The sequence below is a fragment of the Lemur catta genome, chromosome 12, assembly GCF_020740605.2.
Source record: "Lemur catta isolate mLemCat1 chromosome 12, mLemCat1.pri, whole genome shotgun sequence".
Classification (NCBI taxonomy): Eukaryota; Metazoa; Chordata; class Mammalia; order Primates; family Lemuridae; genus Lemur; species Lemur catta.
Genome location: NC_059139.1, coordinates 50,559,722 through 50,572,963, shown reverse-complemented (window position 1 = coordinate 50,572,963; position 13,242 = coordinate 50,559,722). Strand labels below are relative to the sequence as shown.

At 38.9% G+C, this 13,242-nt stretch overlaps 1 protein-coding gene across 3 annotated transcripts in view; it reads left to right on the top strand.

Moving 5' to 3' along the window:
* ARSB (arylsulfatase B) overlaps positions 1-13,242 on the top strand; it is a 156,832-nt gene that overhangs the window by 20,060 nt on the left and 123,530 nt on the right. For all 3 annotated transcript variants that reach the window (XM_045566179.1, XM_045566181.1, XM_045566180.1), the window contains exon 4: positions 5,952-6,159. In XM_045566179.1, coding sequence (XP_045422135.1) covers positions 5,952-6,159 — 208 coding nt within the window. The remainder of the gene's footprint in view (positions 1-5,951; positions 6,160-13,242) is intronic.

Genomic DNA, 13,242 nt, shown 5'->3' with positions numbered 1-13,242 from the left:
ATCATCTGGGAAACTTGTAAGACATACTGATGCCAGATATTGTGATCGATTGGTGTGAGGTAGGACCCGGTCATTGGTGTTTCCGTACCTCCACCCCCACGCCTACCAGTGATTTTGACCTGCAGCCACTGTGGACACCCTGTGCAATTAGCCTCTCAGGGCCCCCGTCTCTCCAACACAGAGAGGCAAGCAGAAGCCAGCTAACTTTTACAGACTCAGTCTAACAATGCTTCAATCAAGCAACAACTGTAAGCTTCCCATAATAAAAGCTCATTCCCATTAAGGGACAATAGAGTATTCTTTTACAGGGCTCCGAGAACATTAAGCAGATAAGAGGAAGCAGCTGGGGTGAAATAGTTCTTTGTGGGTGGGCTGTCTTAGCCGGGTGGTGGGAAAAGCACAGGAACCGAGGACAGTGGGAGGCCCTAAGAGCTTGCAAGCCGTGGAAGGAGTGGTGTCAGCATGGTGCTGCTCACAGGTAACAGTTTGGAAATTGCCAGATGAGAGGTTGGTCATTCCCCTACAGTGTCTGAAACACTCTGCAGCAGAATTCCCAGTATCCCAAAGGGAAGTTTCAAGCATAGACATAAACCAATGAAACAATCACTAGTCAAGTAGTAACCAAAGCATGTTTGTTGAAAATAGCCGAGGCAGATGTTTACATTTTCAATTCTCAATAAAATGATGCATCTCCCCGGTTTGAGGAACTGCACTTCTCATCATTTTATCTTAATGTTTAATCTAATTCTGTGCTAATTTCTCAGGTGCTATATATAGATTGTAACATAGACAACTTGTTCTAAGATGAAAATCATTAGAGAAATGCACATGAAGCATCCACAAGCCAACTTAGTATTTTGCCTATTTTAAAAAGCCCTTGAGGGGAAAGAAGCATATGGATAGTTTGTAACTGAAACATGTTGATGCCGGACTCGGAGATGCTGCTGACAGCCATTTCACATGTGTTAAGAAGGCATGTCCTCTCTCACATGTATCAAGGCATGTCCTCTCACATGTGTTAAGAAGGTATGTCCCCTCTCACATGTGTCAAGGCATGTTCTCTCTCACATGTGTCAAGGCATGTCCTCTCTCACATGTGTTAAGGCATGTCCCCTCTCACATGTGTCAAGGCACGTCCTCTCACATATGTCAAGGCATGTCCTCTCATATGTGTTAAGAAGGCATGTCCTCTCTCACATGTGTCAAGGCATGTCCTCTCTCACATATGTTAAGGTATGTCCTCTCTCACACGTGTTAAGAAGGCATGTCCTCTCTCACATGTGTTAAGAAGGCATGTCCTCTCTCACATGTGTCAAGGCATGTCCTCTTACATGTGTTAAGAGGTCAGGTCCTTTCTCTTTTTCTGCAGGGTAATTCTCCATAGCAGAAATACTACAAAGTAGAAGTAATATATTCATAAAATACCTTCCTGTTAAAAATAGCCCCTCCATAGCACTTCACAAGAATAAAAACAAATGTTGCTTCACATGCCTAGTCTACTAGAAGCTTCCTAAAGAAAATGTTAATTTCTAGTGGTAGACTCTTATTTTTCCTTGACACAGTTTGGGAAGAAATGTCTTAATTTGTAAGTCAAAGATAGAAAAATAATTTCAAAACTGACTATATGTTTTTTTTCCATTTATGCTTTAAATTAGGAAAATATAGTAAAGAGATGAAAAGTAAAGCTTTCTTCCTTACTGAAATAAGGTTTCTTAGCACAGTGAGGATGTTTAGAGCATGTATCTTAGGTGCCATATGGCATACTAAGAAAGGGAACAGAACTCTTAGCAGCTTAAACATGAACATGCTAATAGTCTTAGGTAATAATGTCTTACTTTTATGTAATACTTAAATATTCAGTCATGATTTCACATCTAGGATTCCATTTTTTATTCCTAGGACACCCAAAAGGTTACAGTTAGGGTTGATATAAGGCTGAGACTGAGTTGATCAGAGCTCTGGACCCAAGAAACAGCCAGGGGAGATCAGGCTGTAGCCTAAACCCAGAGACTGATGGCGGTGGACATCGGGCCGAGGACTCCAGTGTGGGAATCGGGCTGTCAGGAGATTGGCGTGGACCAGCAGGCCCCAAAGGCCAAGGCATGGGAGGACTGGAGCTCACATCAGTAGACACCTAGTAATAATGAGCCCAGCCCCAGGATGGCGGCTGCTTTGCTTTCGGCTGCTGGTGAGCTGGGTTTCTGGTTGGCAGGACTGGGGAACTGGCCACAGCTGTTCTCAGGCAGGTCCCAGGACTAGTGGCTGCAGGTGGGGGTCTTCTCTGTGGTTGGAGAACCTTGGTGCCCTAGTTAATTGTTCTTCCCACTGCGCCACCATGTAGTACTAAATGCACTGCTTTCTCTCTCTCTCTCTCTTTTTTTTTTCAATGTTAAAATAGTATAGAAATGCCTTCCATTCAGCACTGTTGAGGATTGAGTTCTTTCACAAATAAAGTCTGCCTTTGGAGTGCTGAAACTTTATTTTTTGCAGTATGGGATGGGAATGTCTAAAATGAGTTGTGTCGGTCCTCACCTCCCGAAACAAGGTGCACTGCTCATCGTTCTGCCTCCTCCTGGTGACCACAGCCATGCCGAGTGTGCAGGGCTGTCTGCCACACACTGAATAGCCCACAGCCGCCGATGAGACGGGGAAAAAGATAACTTTTTTATTCAAGGACTGTCTCTATACTTCTAAGTTATTAGAATGTGGTCAGCAGGGAGTTCAAGCCCTTTGCATGGCCCGTGACGGTCACATGACAGGCTGATCCTCACCCCTCAGAGGTTCTTTTCACTTCCTTTTCTCATTTATGCTCCTTATATTTGAATCGATAGAAGTCTGACTACTGGACTGATGGGGACTGCTGCAATTTTATATTTTTACCCCCTCGAGTGATAGTAATGTCTTTGACCACTAAGCAATAATTATCAGAAAGATTTGCAGATTATTTTTTGCTATATTTAACAAAATGAGTGAATGGTTTCCATACTGAATGTTTGTAGGACCCTTTAATGGTGGTCCCAGAATAATTTTTTTACCCCAGCACAGTTACATGAACTCTCTCCCACCACCCTCCCCAGCCATTGCTGTTAAGAATCAATTGTTGGCTGGGAATCAGTCACCTGCCCTCTCTCACCTTTCTCTCCTCCACTGCGTGGGGTGCTCTGCTGCCGCTAATGACCTGGATGAGAACATCTTCTCCTTAAGCTCTGGGCTCCTTCTCTCCATCCTCCCCTCTGCCCACTGTTGAGAGTCCAGACCAGGTCACAAACTCTCATGTTTGCAAGAGTCAGGCTGCTAACCTGAGTAAGTGAAGTAGTTTACATAGAACGGTGGGAACATTCTAGAAAATTGGACTGCGCTTGGGGGTGAAGCCCCTGTTTCTCATACTCCAGCCTTTTGTTACCAGATAGAATGTGGACATGGAGTTTTCAGAAATTCTGATTTTTTTCAAGAAAATGTGTGTAAACACAGATTTCTATGCGATATTTCCTGATTTTTAAAACTTTATGTGGGCTGCAAAGTGTTGTAGCCTTCTGATTTTTAATCCTGTCCCCATCTGGACCTTGGCTGGTGGCTGGAGCTGGCTTGGTCTAGTGCTGAAGACCCCGACGGCTGCTCCCAGCACAGACCCACACCGCACCGTCAGGTCAGATGCCCCAGCACATCCTTTCCTGCAGACATCTAAGCTGGGTCCTTCCTCACCACCCAGGCAGGGCGTCTGCTGGGACGCCCTTCACCACGGGCTGCAGAGACACAAAAGTGTTCCCGTGTGCCTTGTGCAGCTGGAGTAGAAAGTGTGTGTGTCAAGGGCTAGTGCAGACAGAACTAAGGTAGTGTTAGAAGTTGTAGTATACACTTTTGGAGTGGGCATTTGGGATGTTTTCCCATGGAAATAATGTACAAGTGAAGCACACATTCTATGTTATCATTGTTTTCATTCCATCACCTACCTCCTTAAATAGGTTTGAAAGCGATGATTTTATATTTAACAGTTATTTTTAACTTTTTGATTTTGAGAAAAACATAGTTCCAAGTTCCTAAGTTCTAATCTACAAATAAACTTTTGGGCATCTAGTTGAGCACTATAGATGGATGTTCCTTACTCTATCACAGAGATGTATAATATATAATTTAAAATAACATAAACAATGAAGAATGAAATATAAGCCCACCGCCAAGTCTGCTCTCTAACCTTTTCCCATTCATTTATGAGATTTAAATGTCTCAAATACTTTAACAGAATTATGTGTTTATTCCTGGGTTGGACCAGTTGTCACTTTGAGGGTTTTCAGCTCATTAAAGAATTCTGTAGGAGTACAATGAAGAGGAAGCCTTCAGAAAGGCTCGTTAAGAAGCCATTAAGGAGAGGCTGACTTGGACTATCACTAATGTTAAATGCTGTACATTGATGTAAGAGGGAAAATAGAATCAGTATATCACATTTCTTAGTTTCCAGGAATTAAATTGGTCATGTGTTTGGTCCTACGTCAAAGACTAACATGGCATAATGTTCACTCGTTTTCTCATAAAATATATCAAAAAATCCTAAACCTTTCATAAAAGATGGGGACTTATTTTCAGCTAAAGCAAAAGCATCTGTTGGTACATATCCACATTGTAATAGTGGGTTTTCCAGTAGGAAATTGCTGTTCAATTAATGTGGACTTGGGTAAGTCATGTAACCTTGCTAAGCCTCAGTTAACTCATCTGTAAAATGGATATAATATAGGGTGATTTTTGGATGTGATATGAGGTAGAATGTGTAAATTATTGTCATCTAGTACATTAACAACATTTGATATAGGTTACTATTAATATTATTGATATTATTTGTTTGAATCAGGACTGTCTATGCCATTCTAAGACTCTTGGCTTTTATTTTTTATTTTTTGTGTTGTGTCTTTTGTTATATTTTTTAACATCTTTATTGAGTCATAATTTACTTACCATAAAATTCACCCATTTAAAGCATACAGTTCAATAATAAATTCACAGTTGTGCTACCATCACCACAGTCTAAGTTTAAAACACTTTCATCACCCCAAACAAACCTTGTACCTGTTATAGTCACACCGTTCCTCTACCCCACAATTTCCTGTAGCCCCAGGGAACCACTTTCTGTCTCTATAGGTTTCCCATTCTGGACATTTCGTATAAATGAAATTATATAATATGTGGTCTTGTATGATTGACTCATTTCATTTAGCATAATGTTTTCGAGGTTTATCTATGTTGTAGCATGTATTATTCCTGTTATTGCCATATATTGCTGAAAATATACCATATTTTGTTTATCCATGTATCACTTGATGGACATTTGAGTTGTTTCCACTTTTTGGCTATTATGAATAATGTTGCAATGAACATTCATACCAGGTTTCGTGTGGATATATGCTTTCATTTCTCTAGGAACAGAAATGCTGGGTTGTGTGGTACCTCTATGTTTAACAATTTCAGGAACTGCCAAACTGTTTTTTCCAAGTGGCTATATACACCATTTTATGTTCCTACTAGCAATGAGTGAGAGTTCCAATTTCTCCGTATCCTCACCATCACTTGTTATTTTCCATTTCTTAAATTTTAACCATCCTAACAGATGTGAAGTATTATCTCACTGTAGTTTTAATTTGCATTTCCCTATCAATGAATGATGTTGACCATCTTTTTGTGTGCTTATGAACATTTCTATTTCTTTTTTGGAGAAATATCTATTTAAATTCTTTGCCCATTTTGTAGTTGGGTTAATTGTCTTTTATTATTGAGTTGTAAGAGTTCTTTATATATTCTGCCTATTAGTCCCTTATCACACATATGATTCACAAATATTTTCAATGCATTCTGTAGGTTATCTTGGTATTATTTTTATTGATTGATAAATTTGAACTTTCTTATCCTTCTACATTTAATGCTTCCGTGCCTTCTTAACTGATTTGCACAAACTCTCTTTCTAGCCTCTGTTTCTCTACCTCGCACTCCAGTCTGTCCATGAGCCCCTTCAGGTGCCTGAGGAATACCTGAAGCCCTACGACTTTATCCAGGACAAGAACCGGCATCACTATGCAGGAATGGTGTCCCTTATGGATGAAGCAGTGGGAAATGTCACTGCAGCCTTAAGAAGCCGTGGACTCTGGAACAACACGGTGTTCATCTTCTCCACAGGTAAGCCTGTCAATAGGAAAATCATCTCTTGGCAAAGCCTGGGACATGGCGTTCAATAAGTGGAATGAAGACAGATTGGAGCAGTTAGCATTTCCTTATTAAAATAAATGCTAAATGCCATAGTGGAGACATGATAATAATGGATAGAAAGATGTGTCTAAGGAAAAAGAATTATGGGCTTTCCCTCCTCTTCCTTCAGATATCAAAATATTCTGGGAATGTGCTTGAAAACAAGCATTTGCTAACCTAGTGAATATGCATGGACATCACTCATACACAGGGCCGCTGTGTGGCCAGTCCCTGGAGTGGCTTGTCCTCAGCTCTCTCTACAGTCTGGGCATCTTCCGTGGCTACAACTCTGCTGGCTAGAGGGGTCTGTGTGTCAGTGCAAATAGACAGACTGTGACATTATGAAGACAGTTAAGAAATGGAGCCATTCAAATCTAGGCTAGTCTCCAAGTTTAGATTTTTTTTTTGTATTAAAACTGTTTTCTGACAATAAAAGTCATACATATTGACTATAGAAAACTCAGAAAAGAAAGGAAAAAACCCCTCATAATCTCAGTACCAAGGGATAACTTTTGAAAATCATTTTTGTTATGGCAATGCCATTCTGATTCCTACTCTGTTATATATGTGATTCTTTTCCCTCTCATTAGACACAGTTTTCTAAAATTCTACCATGATGTAATTTCGGTGTAGATCTTTGTTTATTTATTGTGCTGAGTATTCAGAGAGCATTTTCAATGTGACAGTGCAGATCCCTTGTTATGGGAAATTTCCTTGTATCATTTGCTTTGGAATTGCTCAGCCCTTCGTCACACCTTTCTCCTATTCTCTCTGTTATTTGAATATTGGATCAATCCTCTAATTTTCATAGTTTTTTTTTTTCTTTCCTAATTTCTTTATTTTCTTTCTACTATTTGGGAAATTTCCTTATCATTATTTGTAAACTTTCTATTGAACTTATTTCAACCACCATGTTTTAATTACCAAGAACTCTGTCTTGTTTTCTGATAATTCCTTTTTTGTAAAGTTCCCTTTTTATTCTATAGTTGTAATAACTTATTTTTCCAAAGCCTGTGCTCCTAACCATTAATTTTATACATGTGTCTATGTATGTGTGTATACATATATGTATATATGTCTGCATATACATATTTTTTTAAAATATGCTTATATTCTCAACATTGTCTCTCTTTCTTTTAAACTCCTTTTTTTATTTGTTTGTATATGTGTCTTAGTCTGTCTTTCACGAGGATAACTTTCTCAAATCCACAGTGATCCTTGGCTAAAATCTAAAAATTTGATTGGAAACTCCAAGTGTGAGGTCAGAGCTTGTCATCTGGTGAGTTTTACTGTAAAGTGACTGTGTGGGGGTGAGGTGACATGTTGAGGAATTAATCTTGGCGTTCTACTCAGTTTTTTTGTTTTTTTAAGACTTGTTTTGCTTTGCTTTTAATAAAGCATGGTTATTGAATCTAGCATCTATTGAGCACCTGCTATGTACAGGACACAGTTCTAAATGCTTTACATGAATGAGTTCAGTTAATCCTCACAATAACTAATTTTCTGAGGCCTGTTGCTTGCTATCTCATCTTGCAGATGTGAGAACTGAAGCTCAAAGAGGCTATGGAACTTGCCCAGGGTCACGCAGCCGGGAGAGCCAGGCTCCAGCATTCTGGCTTCGCTGCAGTATCCTGCCTCTGAGATGATGATCTTATGTTCTTATTGGGTCTCATGATATAGCAGAGCTTTCCCCATGGTGTCTGCAATATTGATCTACTGAGGAGACCCTGGGCATGTCCGGGATAGTGTCTACCCTGAGCAGCCTTATTCAGTTATTTTAGTGCTCTCCAAATACTGTAATTTTCTAGGTATGCCCTGCTGTGAAAAAGATTAGATATAAGATAAAAATTCCCCCTCCCCCAAAACTTACCCTTCAGAAAAGAGGGAAATATCTTATACTTTTCTGACAAGATCACTCATATCCTAGGAGTCCTTTTCAATTTACATTATTTCGAAGAGCCTATTATAGCATTTTGTTCAGTGCTGGTTTTGAATGCCTGTAGAAGTCTCCAGAAAGAATCAGTAAAAAAAAAAGGAGGTCAGGACATTTAACACTGATTTAGTAATTATTCCTCAGAAATGACCTTACATTTGCAAGAATGAGAAGTCATAATTTTATAAAACAAGCCTTTGTTGTAGAGACCACATTATACAATTTCAGGACAAATGATTTGTTGAAATGAAAGCATATATGGATTAATGTATCATACAGGGGCTAAAAAGTGCTCAAACAGAAGTGAAGATGGTAACTCTGGAAGACTGTGTTGAATATCTCAAAGTGGCTCTTGTGACAACAAAGATATTGATGTCAAGAACTCATGGGAAGAAGTGGAATAAATTTTTTCATGATCGTGAGAATGGAAAAATATTTTAAAGTCAGTATTTTATTATGCTATTTCAAATGTGTATACATAATTATATTTTAAAACAGTTGACTATTTCATAAACCTCTATAATATTTATTCAAGTTGGCAGAAATAATATTTGGAGCTTCTCACTGAGAAAATGGGGATTACCTTATAATAGGGTTGTCTTATATTCTGATACTATGTTAGTAGATAATACTAATCTTGGACCATCTTTGTTTTCTTGGGCTAAATCCAACTTGATCATGGGTATAGATTTCTATTATACTGCTGAATTCAGTTTGGTAGAGTTTTATTTAGGATTTTTACATCAATTCAGAAATGAAAGTGGGGTTGGTGGTTTCTTTTTTCTGTCAGATTTTGTTGTTTTGGTTATACTTACGTCATAAAGTAATTTGGGTGATTTTTCCATCTTTTCCTATGCTTTGGAACAGCTTGCAGAATGTTTGAAAGATCTCTCTGGTTAAGGGGGTCCCTGGAACCTTTTTTTTGGAGGCACTTAAAAAAATTATCTCCATAGTTTAAATTTTTTGCTGAATTATATCTAGGTGTGAGTCTTTCAAATGTTTTCAAATTAATTTTGTTTGAAATTTAGTGAGCCCTTTACCTGCATGCTGAGGTTATTATTCGCTCCAGGAAGTTTTCCTTGTTCACACTTAGGCTTATTGCTTCTGTTCTGCTTGATTTACATTCCAAAAGTATCTTTAATTAATAGGTCGACTCACTGATTCAGCTTTTCTCTCATCCATTTCAGCTGTTAGTCCTTTTCTCAGCCTTCTGGAGCTCCTCAGCATTACCAGTTAGACATTTCTGTAGCTTTAGTTCTGCTCTTTAGTATCTGCAGTGTAGACTAGTGTATATGTATTGTACAATAAATATTGATTGTGTTTTTAGTTTTTTTTGCAGTCGTTTCTTGGCCTCCATCAGTTCCTGTTTCTTCTAGGCTTGTTAGAATAATAATGACCGTTGTTTATTGAATACCGACTGTTTGCCCAGGCCCTGTTCTGGTGCTTTTCCTATACTCTGTTGCTCATGTTCTAAGCATTAAAGCTCAGAGTAACCTTGCGAGATAGGTTTCTTGATCCCCATTTACCGATGAAGAAATCTAAACTTAAAGAAGTTAAGTGATTGGCCCAAAGTCACACATCTAATGAATGAAAGAACCAGAATTCAAACCCAGATCTACTTGAGGTCAAGATCCAATTACCCTAATCAATTGTCCTTTTACCACCCATCTTCTTTTCCTTTTCTCTCATCCCACCGTCCTTCATTTGTTCTTTTGGTTTTCTACACATCTGTTCACAGAACCCACCCTTTGCCTGAATCTTTCTGAATAGATAGAACTTTTCTAAAATATTTTTATATGAAATTATTACCAGCTACATACCCTTCCTCTGAGTACAGGCAATGAAGGATCTGCCCACACAGAGTGTGAGGGCATCTCCTGGCCTCAGGTCACTGTTTCCTAGTTAATTCCTTCCCAAATCTGTAGCTTGAGGTCATGTTGATGCACACAACTCACTGAGGTGGCTTTTAGGCATTAAGTTGGCCTATAGTCTATTGAACCTGATTGGCGTAGTTCCACTTTCTTCTCTTTTGGCTACCTGGTTCTTTGACAGGCTAAAAGAACCCCACTGTGCAGCTACCAGACTCTTCTATCTCCTTACCTTCAGGGCATTACTTTTGGGGATATTACCCAGGATATTACCCAAACAATATGCCCACTGCCAGACTCTTCTCCTGCCCTCTGTCTTCTGGGAGCTGGGATCTCTAACTGCATATACAAGTTGAGGAGATAATAATTTTCTACTTATGTCAAAAATTATCACCGTCCCACTCTCCAGCTGTCTTCCTGCTCCTTTCAGGTAGGTGATGGCTCTGTGTCGTGAGGCAAAGCCGGGCAGGTCAGCCCTTGTTTCCTCAGTCCAGCTTCTTTGGCCTGTATAGTCTATGGCAGGGGTGGGGAACCTTTTCATGTTGGAGGCTGCATTCATTTAGCTGTAATCAAGTAAGGCCGCATTCAAGAAACTTTAATTAATTATACTTAAAAATATATATTATTTTTTAAAAATCTAAGTACTGTGTACTTAATAATTAAAAAAAATGAAAACTATATGTTAATTTTAAAGTTAACTAACCTTTTAATGACTTTGTTCTGTCTGATATTTGTTGGAAAGCACTTGACTATTTGGTTGCTGCATGGGGGTCTGCAGTGTCAGTTTATCCTCTAAATGGGTATCAGTCATTTGTGACTTTAAGGGTGTCTTGATTTGAGTTAGGTAGGAAAATGTAGATTTGCAGCAGTAAGTGGTTGAAAAGCAAGAAAGCATTTTTCAGGCATGTTGCCAAAGGCGTGGGTATTCTACTGCATCTTTCCATATTTCAGTTGGATCTTTCTTAGCATCAATGACTTCAAAATGTCATCTACTGAGGGCTCAATCAATTCCATCTGTAGTTCTTTAGATGCCTTGGTGATATCAACTAGGAGAGGCCAAAGTGCTAATTTGAGTGTGATGTCATAATTCTTAAAGTTAGTGAACCTTTCATTGTATTCTCCAATTAATAGGTCTATAACAGCTGTGTATTCTTCAAATGATTCACGTATGTCATCCTGTTCATCAATGACCTTTGCTAACTGGGGAAAATGCTCATCTAAAATTTCCTTTTGAATAAGAAGTATTTTGAAAAAAAATAGCTTTTTTCTAAATGCTTGGATTTTGGGCCACACCTCATATATAGTTTTACCTTGCAAAGAAATATTCAAGTTGTTTTCATTTGATATAATATCACATAGAAATGCTGCATTCCTATAGAAATCTTCTTTCCATAATTCGCATTGCTGATTCTGCTCTTCATAAAATTTAACTATCTGTTCTCACAGAGATAAAATGTTGGCTGACACCCATCCCTGTGATAGCCAATACACTTTAAAATGATATGGAAAATCCACACTGAATACCTCATCATTCAACTCTAGCATGTTACAAAACTGATAATGCCGTGTTGCATTTGCATGAGTATAGTTAACAATATTTATAACTTGTTGCAAAGTGTCACTTAAAATAGTAGCTTTAGCACAGAGATTTTGCTGATGCAAGATACAATGAAAAGAAATGAGCATCTGGATCTGTTAATAGACTTTTTTATCTGTGCAATAAACCCTTCATGTTTTCCTGTCATGGAAGATGCACCGTCTGTACATACACTCACTAAATTTACCAAATTCAGTCAAACTTCACTTTTATCTTGAAAGTTGTTGAGGATATCTATTCCCTGTGTTTTGTTCATAAGAGTGCCCAAAGTGAGTAACTCTTCGTAGCAAAGAAAATCTTCTGGCTGGGCACGGTGGCTCATGCCTGTAATCCTAGCACTCCGGGAGGCCGAGGCAGGAGGATCACTCGAGGTCAGGAGCGCAAGACCCCATCTCTACTAAAAATAGAAAGAAGTGATTTGGACAGCTAAAAATATATATATAGAAAAAATTAGCCGGGCATGGTGGCGCGTGCCTGTAGTCCCAGCTACTCGGGAGGCTGAGGCAGTAGGATCGCCTGAGCCCAGGAGTTTGAGGTTGCTGTAAGCTAGGCTGATGCCACGCCACTCTAGCCCAGGCAACATAGTGAGACTCTGTCTCAAAAAAAAAAAAAAAGAAAATCTTCTGTTATGACACAAATGAAGTATAAAACCTGTGACGAGTCAGTAGTATCAGTTGATTCATCCAAAGCAATCGAATAGTATGTATTTTCCTTTTGCAATATTACATGAAGTTGTTCTGTTAAGTTGAAGGCTAATTCATGCTGCCAATCAGTTATGGTTCTCCTTGAAAGAGGCAGTTGTTTGTACTCTTGAAACGTTATTGGGGTCTAAGCATCCTACAATTTCGACAATGCATTCTTTCACAATTTCTACATCACTGAATGGCTTCCTTTTTCCACCCAAGTATAAACTCTTTTATAAGTTGCTTAAATGGCATTATTTTCGGACCTTATTGCTACTTGAAAGAATTGTCTTTGCTTTTGCTTTTCATCTTCTAATTTCTGCAATACGACCCTTCATGCCTCTGCCTCTAATTTAAAGTATCTGTGGTCCTTATGAGTGTTATAATGCTGATGAGCATTGAATTTCTTTAATGTTGATATTGCAGTATCACAAAGCAAGTGAATCATCTTATTTTTAGCAGAAACAAGATAATATTGCAATTCCCAATCCTCATTAAAAAAATCTTTTTTCTTCCTTCAGTGTTTTCTTGGTCTTCTTTGACATGATGGGCTATTATGCAGACAGAATTAAAAAATACTGTTGAGCTGTACAACAATTCACAAATTCCACTTCAAACAGAAACACAGTGCACTGTTGTCAAAATCTGTTAACAGACTGGCATACCCGACCCCCATAAACTCTCACCAACCAGCTTCATGGGGTAGCGGTGCCAGTTAGGACTAAATCTTGAGTGTAGTAGCTGTCTGTTTAGCCCTTATGGCTGACGAATGGTCTAATTCTGCAAGTCAGTCTGGGAGGATTCACCCATGGATTCATAGTCCACTAGAGACTGGGAGCATTTAGAAATGTGCAGAAATGGTTTTGGTTGTGACAATGACTTGAGGGCAAAGTTGCCACTTAGTGGACAGGCACCTGCAATGCTCAGGCTCCT